The 13,415-nt window shown below is 37.5% G+C and overlaps 1 protein-coding gene across 2 annotated transcripts in view; it reads right to left on the bottom strand.

The window, feature by feature from the left end:
- prkd1 (protein kinase D1) overlaps positions 1 to 13,415 on the bottom strand; it is a 57,561-nt gene that overhangs the window by 16,037 nt on the left and 28,109 nt on the right. Inside the window, exons 3-7 of one of the 2 annotated variants that reach the window (XM_036594021.1) lie at positions 11,039 to 11,170; positions 10,598 to 10,758; positions 8,605 to 8,628; positions 1,436 to 1,643; positions 50 to 127 (exon numbers count right to left, since the gene is read on the bottom strand). In XM_036594021.1, the coding sequence (XP_036449914.1) occupies positions 50 to 127; positions 1,436 to 1,643; positions 8,605 to 8,628; positions 10,598 to 10,758; positions 11,039 to 11,170 (603 nt within the window). The remainder of the gene's footprint in view (positions 1 to 49; positions 128 to 1,435; positions 1,644 to 8,604; positions 8,629 to 10,597; positions 10,759 to 11,038; positions 11,171 to 13,415) is intronic. The other variant, XM_036594022.1, reaches the window with a different exon arrangement.

Below are 13,415 nucleotides of genomic sequence, written 5' to 3'. Positions count from 1 at the left end.
GTTGATCGTGACATTAAGAAGCATCTAGAAACGCTAAAGTTAGACTTGCCTCCGTTCCTTGACACCTCTCCAAGGCAGTTGTTTGGCACTTTGGGTGCACATCGTTTGTGGCAGTTGAATTTGCAATCTGAAACGGTGTGAGGAGAAAAAAGGAGATGAGAAAATTGTGGCAAAGTGGGGGAGAGACAGAGAGAGAGGGACCTGGCACACTGACATGAGTGTGTGTTGTGCTATTGGCTGACAGGCTGAGACCTCGCACATTGCAGAAGCACATTAAAGCTGTTTCTGCCAGCCAGCTGACAGCACTCTAATGCCTGACATGCAGAATACCTTATATCACAGCAGCACAGCTATAATAATACAGCTATAAAACTAATATATAGTAGGAGTGTGATGATTTTCTTATATTATATATCTGCAAAATCGTCACACCCTAACTATATATTAGTTTCATAGCTATATTATTCATAACAGTTATGAGATATGAAAATGTGATTTTTCAACATTTCTGCATAATTAAATCACTCAGATGTATTCATGGTTTGATATGCAATGCCACTCTAGAGAAACTATTTGGATTTCTTTAGAGTGGTGGTGAAAGGACTTGCAATATCTACAACACAAGTACAGGCATTTTATTTACTATCGAAAGTGAGCAGTGAACCTTCACGTCTTCTGAGATTTATATGTAATGTTGATGACAGTAAAATAGTAGTAAATCTGAAAAAATAAGCTGTCCTTGGAGACTATGCCTCACAATGCCCTACATGCACCCCTCCACCATGAACAGATTTTAAAAAATCACACTTTAGGCCAAACTTTATCTTAAAACTATCATAAAACAATGTCTCAGGCATGAGGCAACTTTTGCATAATTATTGTATGTAAGAACTTTCAGGGAGGGTGCTTTTAGAGGCAGTAAACTTTAGATGTCTGGTTTTCACCACCAGTGTGAACAATTCTGATTCTGTAAGTTTCTCTAGAACGGAGCATTCCACATCAAACTATTTTGAATGATGTTGTTTACATCTTAACAGTTTAATTATCGAAAGGTTGTAAAAACAAGCCTGGAGTTTAACTGGCTATCTCAGCCAAACATGCTAAAAATGAATGAAAGCTAGTAACAGCCAGTTAAGATGTTATCTGACCGTTGGTAGATATCCACTTTCATTCACAATGTCTGCAACATAGTAATTGTTTCACAAACTTGTGGAATAATGTCAACCATGGGGGGCTTACAGTGGAATGTGGGCAATTCCACTGCAGCAACAGCAAGTTTTCACTTGCTGGCGTTTGTGTTGCATTTACACAAATTAAAACGTGCTGCCAAGCGTGTTACGCTTGCAATGAGTAATAGCAAGACCTTTGAGGAGCTCATGAAGTGAGCAAACAGTCATGTCGACTCACATTTAAAAAGGGAAGCGTGAGCTAATACCTTTGCACTGCAGGCCCTGGCGGAACAGGCCCTTGAGGAGCTTCTTGCAGTGTTGGCAGACGGTGGGGCGCGTGTAGGAGTGGATGACGAACGTGTGCGGCACCTTGACTTTGGACAGCAGGATCTTGTCGAGCTCAATGGGGCGCCCGATGTAGGACTGAGAGTTAGAGCGCCCTCTTCCGGGGAATATATCTGCCTGGCTCTTCTGCTGAGGAAAAGCAAAACAGAGGCTGCGGAGAAGGCTGGGCAGAGGCCGCAGATGCATGATACTGCTTCTTAGGTAACCTACAGTGGCCCCAAAAAGTATCTGGACATGTTAACCATTCAACCATTGGTAAACTTTAATGAACTTCTTTAGCTTACTTCATAAGTGCTTAGCAAAATGATATTTGTTTCAGAGAAAAATACTTATAGCATAGTGTCAAAGTAGTAACACAAAATTGGACAAGAATTCCACTCAAACAGCACTGAGGGTCGGCAACATGTGGTTCTTTTACTGCCCTGTTGCGGCTCCACAGCAGAATTAGGTTTTTAGGTAAAAATAAAATAATCCTACTTTGCAGCATAATAAACCTCTGCTGAGTTTTAACTCAGTTTTAATAATAAATGGCCTTTAAACATTGGAGTTAACGTATAACTGCTAATCCACCAACCTTGGTTGGCGCACAGACTGCTGGTCAACACAGCAATGCAGACAACAATCTCGCCCAGCTAGTAGCTAATGAAAGGGCAAAGAGAAAGATTTGAGACGAAAATTGATAATTTGAAGACAAACGGACTTATTTGCATTTATAAGCTCTCAGCTGGTTTCCTGATACATTTAATTAGCAATGAGTAACTGTCAAGCACTAAAAAGTTGCAAAGCTGAAGTTCACCAGCTTCATGAATGGTGCAGCAGTAACATTCTGGTGACTGAAGCACCTTTTTAGGTGGAATGGGAAGTGTGATCAGGAAGCTGGAGAATGAGAAACTGACTTCAGCCTCGTAAAAAATCCAACAAGATGGTAAAATGGACATAAAATGTTGTGGCTTCCAAGGTGGTTTTATTTTTGTTGAAAGGACAAAATGGCTCTTCTCAATATTTGGGTTTCCAACTCCTGTCTTATATGGACCATAACAAATTAGTTCAAAGTCGCAATTTGCAAACCAATTTCAGACATTTAACTGACTTGGACTTTAGACTAAAATCCTTTTGCTTTGAATGACCCTATACCTTATTTATGTTTATTTTTATTAAAATGATGATTGAAATGATTTAACATTGTATTTTTTTACTACCAAAACAATTATAACACTACGCAAACTTTACCAAAAGTTTTGATTGTAACTGTTTTGGTAGTGACAGTTTTAGCATTTGAACTCATGGCCATGAGGGACAGACATGCAGTCTCACTTCCTGCCCTAAAATGCAGGGTTGTGACTAAAATAAGGTTCCACCTATGAACTAAAAACATTTGTGTTTCAGTAGTGACATGAAAACATGTGACAGCATCTTTTTAATAAGTTTTTTTTTTTTTAATTAAACTCAGGATAAATTTTGATCATGATCTTTAAAAAAACAATTGCAAGTATTATTTTCACAAGCTGAAATTTAGGGGTTAGGGTTTGGGACAGCCATCTCCCAAAAGACCCCTATACATGATGATTTTGCAATTAATGCTTTAAATTTTTTTAAACAGATCATAACATAATTCTTGTAAATACCTTTTTTGTTTTGTTTTTGAAACACACCAGCTGCCTTTCGAGAAAATTACAGTCATAGAATGGACTGTTTATAGAAAATGTCACTTGGTTTGACATTTTGCCTTCATAACACAATGAACATAACACATTTTTAAGCAAGGCACAAATGTCTAAATACTGTTTGGGGCCACCGTTTGGATCAACGAGTGCATTGCCAGATAATTTTTTTTGGACTGAAGCTTTTGGCTGCATATGCATTTGTTTGACAAGAATGCTACAAAATTATCAGTGTTAAATGAACACCTACAGAGTAATCAGAGGCCAGTTTACCACAGTAGGTGTTCGTTTGACACTAGCGATTTAGCTGTGTATTCACTGTACTGTCTAGACTTCATAAAACGCTGCTTTTTTCATCTCAGTTTTATTCCAGACACATGCACATACACATTTCAGACAGCTGTAAAACATCTCAAGTCACGTAAACATGTGACTACATTCTTGAAGAAGCAAACAAGAATGTTTGTCTGGGAAAATCAGATTGTAGGAGAGCGGTGGCAGATTTGCATTAAACTCAGAACAACGAGTTTCGCATCAAGCTGGTTTTTAATGTGCTGCTGATTGGCAGACGTGCAGATGTCTTACCACCTGTTGAGAATAGACCTGACATCATGCAGGTGTGCCAAATCAACTGCACACTGCACTCTAAAGAAAGCAAGCGATCGATACCCTCCTCGTCTTCATGTTGTACACATGGCCAGTGGTCTTAAGTAGCTTAATGGAGAAAGTGAGATGAACTTACAAAACAAAGCGCTTGACACACTTACAAGTCCTACAAGACTTTTATTAGCTCAAGCTTGGTAGATCCACTTCACAACTTCCTACGAACACCTGTGACATACAAATGGTGAAAAATACATCTATCTACTGTCAATTTATACGTGTCATCAGGTCTTCAGAACACTAATGTGATAATACTATTATGCAGCATTATAGCTGTAGGATGAAAGATGCTCTAATGCTGAATACATCCAGCCTCTCCACTTTATATATACACACAGAGTGTTATGGAGGGGGTGGCTTGCATATTCTTGCATTCGTTTTGCTTTTCCTGAGCTTTTGGCTTCTGCCAGTCACTCTGGCTGGCTTGTCTGACAGCTCCAGTTTATTCTGGTCCACGGTGCGCACGCTGCCATCTACACAGAATGATGGAATGCTCTACATGATGACTATATAAGAGGGCGACCCAGGTATGGTCAACAAAACTTCACGGTGGAGCACAAATACTGCTGAATTTTCTCACTTTTAAATGTCACATACGTCTCAGAAGCTGAGAGTGTTGACAAACTCCAACCCAAGATACTTGTGAGTTGCCAGTCTCTGAATTATGAAGTTTTCCATTTCAGTAAAAGAGATGTTAGTCACTCTGATCTCAACTAGTCTTTCCATTTTTTAGCCAAACTGCAAGTAAATGACTAGTTATACTGGTGTAACAGGTTTGAGGCAGTATCACCAATGTATTTGACCCTTAGAAGTCACAGATATCGCTGACAAGCATGGCATAATTCAATATCAAAGGGTCTATATCATACATAATTATTGTACATTGTTAGTGGGACGTCCACTTAGTGGATGTACCTCATTTAAAAAGCAGGCCAGGTTGAAACACTGCTTATAATGTCAGTGTGAAAGGGTGGAATTAAACTGCCATAGGCTGGATAGGCAGATATATGTAAATGTCATGCCATGTCATCACAAACCAGTGAATTAGTTTCCATATAATGTATATGGACTGTGGAGTGATCGGTACATTTTGAACAATGTATTCTTTAACAGTGTTTACATACTACATCAAACTTTTATTTCATTGTTCAGTTTTTATTTCAGTAATTTAGTTATCTGTGATATGGGGCTTTTAAATATTTCTCACTTGTAGGTTACTGTAACAAGTAAAGAAATGTATTATGATTTGAATGTAATGAAAAGCTATGAATACTGTCTTGTTTTACAGTTTTTGCCATATTTTCATTTAATTTCTTGAAATCAAAACAAACAGAATAAAGTCATAACTGCAGAATTGCACCTGTCAAATGTCAATCAAATTGTGTGCATAGCTCACAATTTGATTGACATTTGACTTGATGTATTAAAAACACAGTATATATACATGAATGGTATAGCAAAACAAAAGCAACAGCTGGATTTGTAGGGGTTTAATATAGAGATGACTGTGTGCTTTATACCCAGTAAAGACTGCACAGCCTTGTGCAGCACGTGTATTGCTGCTCCGGTGGAAAAATAAGCTGTAAGATAGCTTTACCTGGTGGGTGTAACAAATTTATGAGTAAGCAAACAATCTTTGTGCTCAGTTTTAGGTAGCACTGAAGCACTGCAGGGGTGGGCAATGTGACCATGATATATACTTCACAATATGTCTTAACATACTTTTCTTAATTGGATTTAGTCGTTAGTGCATTATATGAAACAGTCAATAAAAATCTGTTTTATAATAGTATTTTTTAAATGTGGCACTGCTGGAGTATTCTGTCTGTTCCAACATATCAAACCTCAGAAAAACTAAATATCTTGATACATTGTGTATAATAAAAATGTGATATTGCATGTTTGCTATACTGCCCACCCCTTTGTCACTACCCGTTCAGCCCATGATTACCAAACCTTGGGTGTTAGCCTGTTTTTCCAGCTTACTAGTTTAATTCCTGATGCTTCGTGTTCACATAACATTTGCTGGCATTTAGTGAAATATGCTATGAAAACCAGCAAAACTGTGGTTACATATGTGCTGGGCAGATGCAGATTTTATTGGACTCCTTGTACTGCTACTTATTCAATTTTACACCCATGAATCATTGGTAGCTACAATAACTTTTAGGGCCCACATCCTACATATCCCACTCGAGGTCCACTTATGATGTTTGTGTGGTTTTAAGCATCAAAAACAGTCATAATTAATTTTACAAGACCATCTTCAAATCTCTCTTTATTCCTTACAATTAAACAAGCTGTTTTTGTAACTGTGCCTTAAAGATTGCTATGGAAGATTCTACCAAATTGGTTCAAAGTCAGAGTTGAAAACACATTTTGGACTTTATTGTGACTTGGACTTAGACTAAAATCTTTTTGCTTTGAGTGACCCTATACTTTAATTATGTTTATTTTATAAAAAATAAATGATTGAACATTCCATTATGTCACTACCAAAACAATCATAACCCTACCCAAACCATACAAAATGTTTTGGAAGTGACAATTTAAGCTCATTTTGAGCATAAATCAAAAACGCTAGCCAGTGCATGATGAGCAAACACAGCTCTTAACAGCTGTACAAACATAAAATCAAAAGATTTTTCATTAAAACACAAAGTTTACTTAATTGCAGAAAATATGTGTTTCAGTAGTGACAATTCTTAATGCTACGCATTGATTTTCAGACTTTGGGATGCATTTGCTTCAAAACAATGGTATCTAACTGCCCACCATGTGGCCATGAGTGACAGGGATGCAGTCTCACTTTCTGCTCTAAAATAAAAGTATTATTTTCACAAGTTAAAATTTAGGGGTTAGGGTTTGGGACAGCCAAGTCCCAATAGAAAGTACCCTATAAATGAAGATTGTGTATATATTTAGCTTATCACTATCTCAATTAATGCCTTGGGAATACATCATGCTTGTACATTTTTTTATTTTATTTATTTTTTAATGTGGGACCTCAATTTGAACTAATTTGGTAAAAACTTCCATATATGTAAATGAGATCTTGTTCTGACTGGCTGTGCTATATTGTGCCTCATTCAAAAAACAGTCCAGGCTGAAATCTTGAAATGTGTGGTTTTCATGACATCATAGAAACAATGATTTCAGCATAGTTTCCATATATGGAAAATACATATATATGTGTGAAGGGCAAGTACTGTATACTGCACACTACTCTTAATAGTAGTATACAGTACAGTATTTGGTATATGACAAAATCTGCGTCCCAAACAACAGGAAAGGGGCAGGACTAGACTGTCAACAATAGGAACTGAGTCAATCAGACTGACCTCAAAACCTCTCTTTTCAGGTCAACACAAATGGAAATATTTTGGTCAAGAGATGTGCCTGCTGAGTTTTAAAAGATAATAAACTGTTCGAAGATAACCAGGCGGTTACAACAGTGAATACATCCTCCTGAAATGGCCGCAGGATGCAGTACAGCACGAAAATAACTCTGGCTGCATACTGGTATATTTTGAGTAGTATGTCATCCATGTATTTGCAATGTACTGGAGAAATTCATGTTGATCACATACTGCATAGTACTTACTACTTTTGGGTGCAATCAGTGAAAGAGAGGTATATAGAAGGCCATTTTGAACACAGTCCATATATGTGTGAACTGGGAAGTGAATGTTACATTTTGCAAGTTTAACATCAAACTGTACGTAAAAAAAGGGAGGAAATCTAATTGTCCATGATGAAGACCCTTTAATTTTGTTCAACCCCTAGCCTACATTGCACCAGAAACTGGGCTGAGACATTGCAATAGTAAGGAAAACAAGCAAATAAAGGTCATTTCTGGATAGCAGATCAATAAATTTTTTGCAGTGGGTTTTCATTTGATCCTAGGTCTTGAAGTGCAAGTACATTTCACAGAAACATGAAAGAATGTTTCATAATAGCAAGGTGTCTGACTGATATTATACTTTTGCTATTTTGGCCACCCCTTTGTAACTATGCCTTCAGCTCATGGTTACCAAACCTTGCACTAGTTTTTCCAGCTTAGCAGTTGAACCCCTGGTGCATTGAGTTCACATGAAACTTGATAAGCTGTTTCTCTGGGATGATGTTACATTTAGTGAAATACGCTACTAAATCCACCAAACCTGTGGTTGCATAGGCATTGGGAAGATGTAGATTTTCATGTAGTGATATATTTAATATAAAGCACGTTTTCTCCCAGATCAGCAGAAATACAGCCACGGCTCATTTGCTCTAATCTGTCTTGCGTGAGGTAAACTGGGTGCAGTCGGCAGATGTTGGTTTTTGCAGTCAACAGGCGATTAACAGTTTCCTTTAAACAAACTTGAGTGTGTATCACAGCATTTCTGGTGTCAGGGTAAAATGTTTCAACCTTTGGGAAAGAGGGATTTGAAGCTTGCCACATGATGACTGCAACAAAAACCGACAGAACACCTTCGAATGCTTAGAAAATTTCAGAGGCAAAATTTATGTCCACTTGTTTAGCTGCACAGATCATTAATGATTTTTAGCAGTCTTGTCACCCATGTGCCATAATGTTTATAGCCTTAAGAAACATTATATTAGACTCCTAATCTGAGACGATACACATAAAACCTGTTTGAATCTTAAAATTGCCTTTTTCCTTAATATAAGGCTGTAAAACAATTTGGTTGGCATACTTGGTTTAGTTAGAAGTTATGTTCGATTTGTTAAGCTTTTTTTTGCAGTAGAAAGGCAGTACTTACCTCCATGCTAGGGCTCACAGGAGACTGGAAAAAACAGACATAGGAAAGAAAGGAAAGAAAAAACACAATTAGTGAAAACCCACAGATTAATTTGGACATTTTGAATGACCTATATAAAGGGAAATGTCACCAAATTTTCAAACTTGGCCATTAGGAGGACAATGTTAAGAGCACTCAGTGCAAACTGAAAGATGTTAAATATGAGATTGTGTCTATCAATTATAGATTACTAGGGCCTTACAGATTCTTCGTAGAGTAGCATTATTAAATAAATTAATTAAAAATGAGTACTAGGCAGAAATAGAGCTTAAAGGGCAATTTCATTTCTGAATAATTAAATCATTAATATGTAAACAAAGTCATTCAGATTGGTTTGATGTAAAATGCATGAATGCTGAATTGATCTCAGTGGTGATGACAGGAACCAAATGTCAAAAGCATTTAATGTCTCTTAAAAGCTCCCTCACATAAAGTTATTACACAAAATGGTGATGCATATTCTGCCTGATACATTGTTTTTTTTACGATACTTATGAGATCTTTTGAGAGATTTGGTATAAAGCAAATTTTAACCTCACTCATGGCAGAGATGTACCTGCAAGGTATTATAACTTATTTTTTCAGATTTATCACTATTGTACCATCATCATTACATATAAAACATGTAGTTACATATAATAAATACTCCATGCACACTCACACAAAAGTCTGCAGTTACACAGAATTATGTTGTCAGGGATTTCCTAGTGTGCCTGCCTGTTGGTTTCTGCCCCTGTCTAGTTTGTTTTCTTGTCCATGTGTCTTTGTTTTCTTGTTCCATGTGCTTTTGTTTATGTCAGCCATGTGCGTTTGTTGTTGTTTTGGTGTGAGCTTCGCTGCTGTCCTGTCCTGTCTTCAGCTCTCACCTGTTCCTCGTTTCTAGCCTCGCCTTCGTTAAGTGTCCTCAGGTGTTTTTTTGTCTTTTGTGCTTGTACGTATACACTTTTGTTTCCTTTGTTCCTGAGCCAGCATTGTTTGATCTATGTCCATGTTTGCTTTCATGCTGTTTTCCCTGCTTGTGTTTTCTTTATTTGTTTTAGTGTTAGTGTTTTCTGTTTTTTTTATTAACTCTGTTTATCTCAGTTCTTAGAGTTTTCATGCTTGTGTTTTCCTCCTCTGCCTAGCCAGACACATCGCTACATATGTGTAGACTTAAGCTTCTGCCGGCATACATGCTAAAAAAGTTAGAATTAGCTTCATAGCTAACAAATAAACATTATTCAGTGCTGCCCTCTAAAAATAAGGGCACGAAGTCCCATGAAGTCTCAAGGAAGGCATTTACTGCTTTCTCTGATTTAGGTTTATATGCCTCAACCCAACACAATCAATTCACATTTTGTTTGTTGCAGCATAATATGACTGTGAAATCTAATGAACTGTAGAAAATGACTTATGAAGTCAGCTTACATACTTGTGTAATCATCTCAAATAATTACAGTTAGGTAATTATGTAATAATTGTGACAAACCTGTTTACTAGTTGTTTTAGATAAAATAAAGTAAATAAAATAGCTGTATTTGCATTGTAGACATGGTGACCCCTGGTTCCTATTACCACAATTTTTTTTCAGGAAGTTCATGTGGTAGTAAATTAGTTGGTTAGTAAGTTTCTCTAAAATGCACCACTTCATGTAAAACCACTCTTAATGATTTTGTTTAATCTCTATTATTGAATTATGCAGAAATTATGCAGAAAAAAAGATGTAACTCCACTTTAAGCACATCTTACAATAAATACTTATCAACACGATGCAATTTTTTCAATGGTTTGTAATATTTTTTTTTAATTGACCCATTTGTTGTACACATTTGCACATGTGCAACATTTGCATTGTTGGTTTTGTGTTTACCATGCTTTAACATGTCCAATTTAACACATGAAGGGCTCGATCCAGATGCGTCACTTCACTAAAAAGCAGTACTGTGCGCTCTACACTGCGTTATTTGAAACTCACCAGTAAGGCTTCATCGGAGGTGGTGGGTGAGGGTTCAGCAGACACAGAGCGAGTGTTGGTCAGGCCAGTGAGGGACACATTGGACAACCTGCGCTTCCGAATACCACTGCAGTTGTTTGGGATCTTAAAGGCACACCGCTTGTGGTAGTTTAGCCCACATCCTTAATCCATGACACAATAACAAAAATAGAACAAGAAGGTGTTCTAGCTGAATTGTTCCTAAAGCAATGACGCATGTAACTATGCATTAAATTAAGTGCAGTGTGTACTAAAGGAATGCTAATTACTGTTAATGATTAATGAAAGCTAGTAGATTACAGCTGGTATTATGCAACAAAATCATGCCACCTGGGCCTGGCTGCTTTCATTGTTCGTTTTCAACTGTTAGTTGTATGATACAGCATTCACATGTTTCTAAGCATTGTACATAGGGCACCTCACCTTCACACTTGAGTCCCTGCCTAACCAGGCCCCATAGCATCTCTCCACAGTGGTCACAGAATGCTGGAGCACGGTAGGAGTGGACAAATAAAGCATGAGGTCTGATCTGAAAGTCCTCTACTGTGGCTGAAGCTAAAGGTTTGTAAAACATAAAAAATACAGATATACAAAGATCATTATTACGTATTGTTTGAAAACGAAACATTTTCAATAAAGAAGCAAAAAAAGAAATGCCAACATTCATTTAGCTAGCATTTTTTATCAAACTACAATTATCAAAACAATAGTGCAGCTCCTGTTGAAAGAATAATTAGCACATACAACAAATGTTGTACAAAATTAAGACAAATTCATTTTAATACACATGTGTAAATGGTTAATTTACAGCACAGAGGATTTTTTTCCTTACTTTTGTAGTTGTGTTTTAGGAATATCATTGAATGTTTTTAATTGAGCAGTAGAAGACATTCCATTTTATGTCAGCATGTCTGATATAAAAATATATATATAGTATAAAATCTAACTGTCTATGTATAATCTAGCTGTACTAAAGTCAAAGTGCAGCCCTTGTACTGAGAAACTAATGAACGTTGTGATGCAATTACCACCTGTGCAGGTGGAGAAATCACATAGGGGCCTGTAACTTGGGAAACATATTGGACCCCTTTTACTATTATTTATGTTATTTTACATCCATGATTCATTGGTAGCTAAGATAACTTAAAAGCCCCCTATTCTATATGTTTTTTTGGCATCTGATGTCCACTTATGACACTTATGTTTTTGTAACTGTTTCTTTAAGACTGATATATGTAAATGGGATTCTGCTCTGATTGGCTGCGTTGTTTCGTGCCTCGTTCAAAAAGCAGTCCAAGCTGAAACTTTTTCTGTTTAACTTTATCAAGAGTTGGCAGGGTTAACGTGCTGTACAATGAATGGGTGGATAAAGGCAAATGCACTGCTTTTTGCGACATGACCGAATAAATTGAATTAAAACAAGCTGTTTTTACAGCTTAGTTTGCAGATTTAGACGTGTGGGGAATGAACAATAAGTTTTGAAACTTTAACAATGTTTCTGCACTACATGTACTACATACAAAATTGGAGATATCCAATTTTCTATCATATAGCCCTTTTAATATGGTTTAACCCTTATTAAAGCCCACATTACAGCACCAACTAATTTTTTACTCTTGGGTTTGCATTGTGGTTCATTTGATCATAGTTCTTGAATAACAAGTGGGAAAACAGAAATGTGAAAATATGTTTCATAACAGCATGACGTCCTGTCTTAAAAAAGAAAAGTTTAATGCATGACAACACCCTTCAGCCTAAATCATTTTAGATTCCCACAACCAAAATCTTACTCGATTTGTTTTGCTCACCCCGCGGCTGCCTATCACATCATTTGGACTTTCAACTTCAAGAGGGAATTCGGATCTCAAAATCCCTGCCGTTATGAATAAACACGCCATGAGTTTTTGAGAGGAAAAAGGCAAACAAGTGGTGCAGAGGGAGATATATTTTTATTCGATAACTCCTATTGCGGGGCCCCCTCTGGGGAAGTGCGTCTTTGGAGGGGCAGATGGACGGGAGTCCTGGCCAAAGCCGATCTGTCAGAGGCCAGACTGGCGCTGCTGCTGCCGCTGCCTGCGCGGACCCCGGGCGGCCAGCTCTCCACGGCCTGGACCCCCTCTCCCAACAGGAGCAGGGCGCATGTCTGTCGGGGTTAAACGGGCTGGAGATTAGTGGCTCCCCAAGAGGGGCTGATGGTCAGTCGCAAATTAATTAAGGGTTTTCATTTGGGCCATCTGAATGCAGTAAAAGTCTCACAGAGGAGCCAATTTGAAGCTCGGTGACATCAATTTGTCTCTCTAAAGTGGTTTAGGGAGCGGCTTCCTTTTTAAAATATACTGCTGAATTTCAGAAGCGTATCAGAAGGCCCAGATTCTTTGGAATATTGTAAAACAGTGGCATATGAACCAGCAGTCCTGGTAGGACAGTACTGGGGCTTGTAGCACCCCTAATATCTTTATTGGACCCCTTATATTGTTACTTATGCAATTTTACTCCCATGACATAAGGGCAGCTATTAAAACTTAAAAATATATTTCAACAATTAACCTACATTAGTGCACCAATTTGTTTGAGATAATAGAGAGCAGGGCTCAAAAACAACGGCATCTGCTTAAACCATTTTGAGACGCTTCAGGGACAACTTACTTTTGTGACTTAACGCTTAATGTCTGTAAAATACAGCCACACACTCTAACTGTACTGTACACATAAATGAATTTATGGACCATAGATGTGTTTGCATGCACTGCATGTCTATATGTGTGTGTGTACACATGTTTGCTAAGCATGTATTCTGTGA

This window comes from Colossoma macropomum, unplaced genomic scaffold, assembly GCF_904425465.1.
Source record: "Colossoma macropomum unplaced genomic scaffold, Colossoma_macropomum, whole genome shotgun sequence".
NCBI classification, from domain to species: domain Eukaryota; kingdom Metazoa; phylum Chordata; class Actinopteri; order Characiformes; family Serrasalmidae; genus Colossoma; species Colossoma macropomum.
The sequence above is the reverse complement of the archived record's forward strand: the minus strand, read 5'-3'. Positions and strand labels throughout refer to the sequence as shown.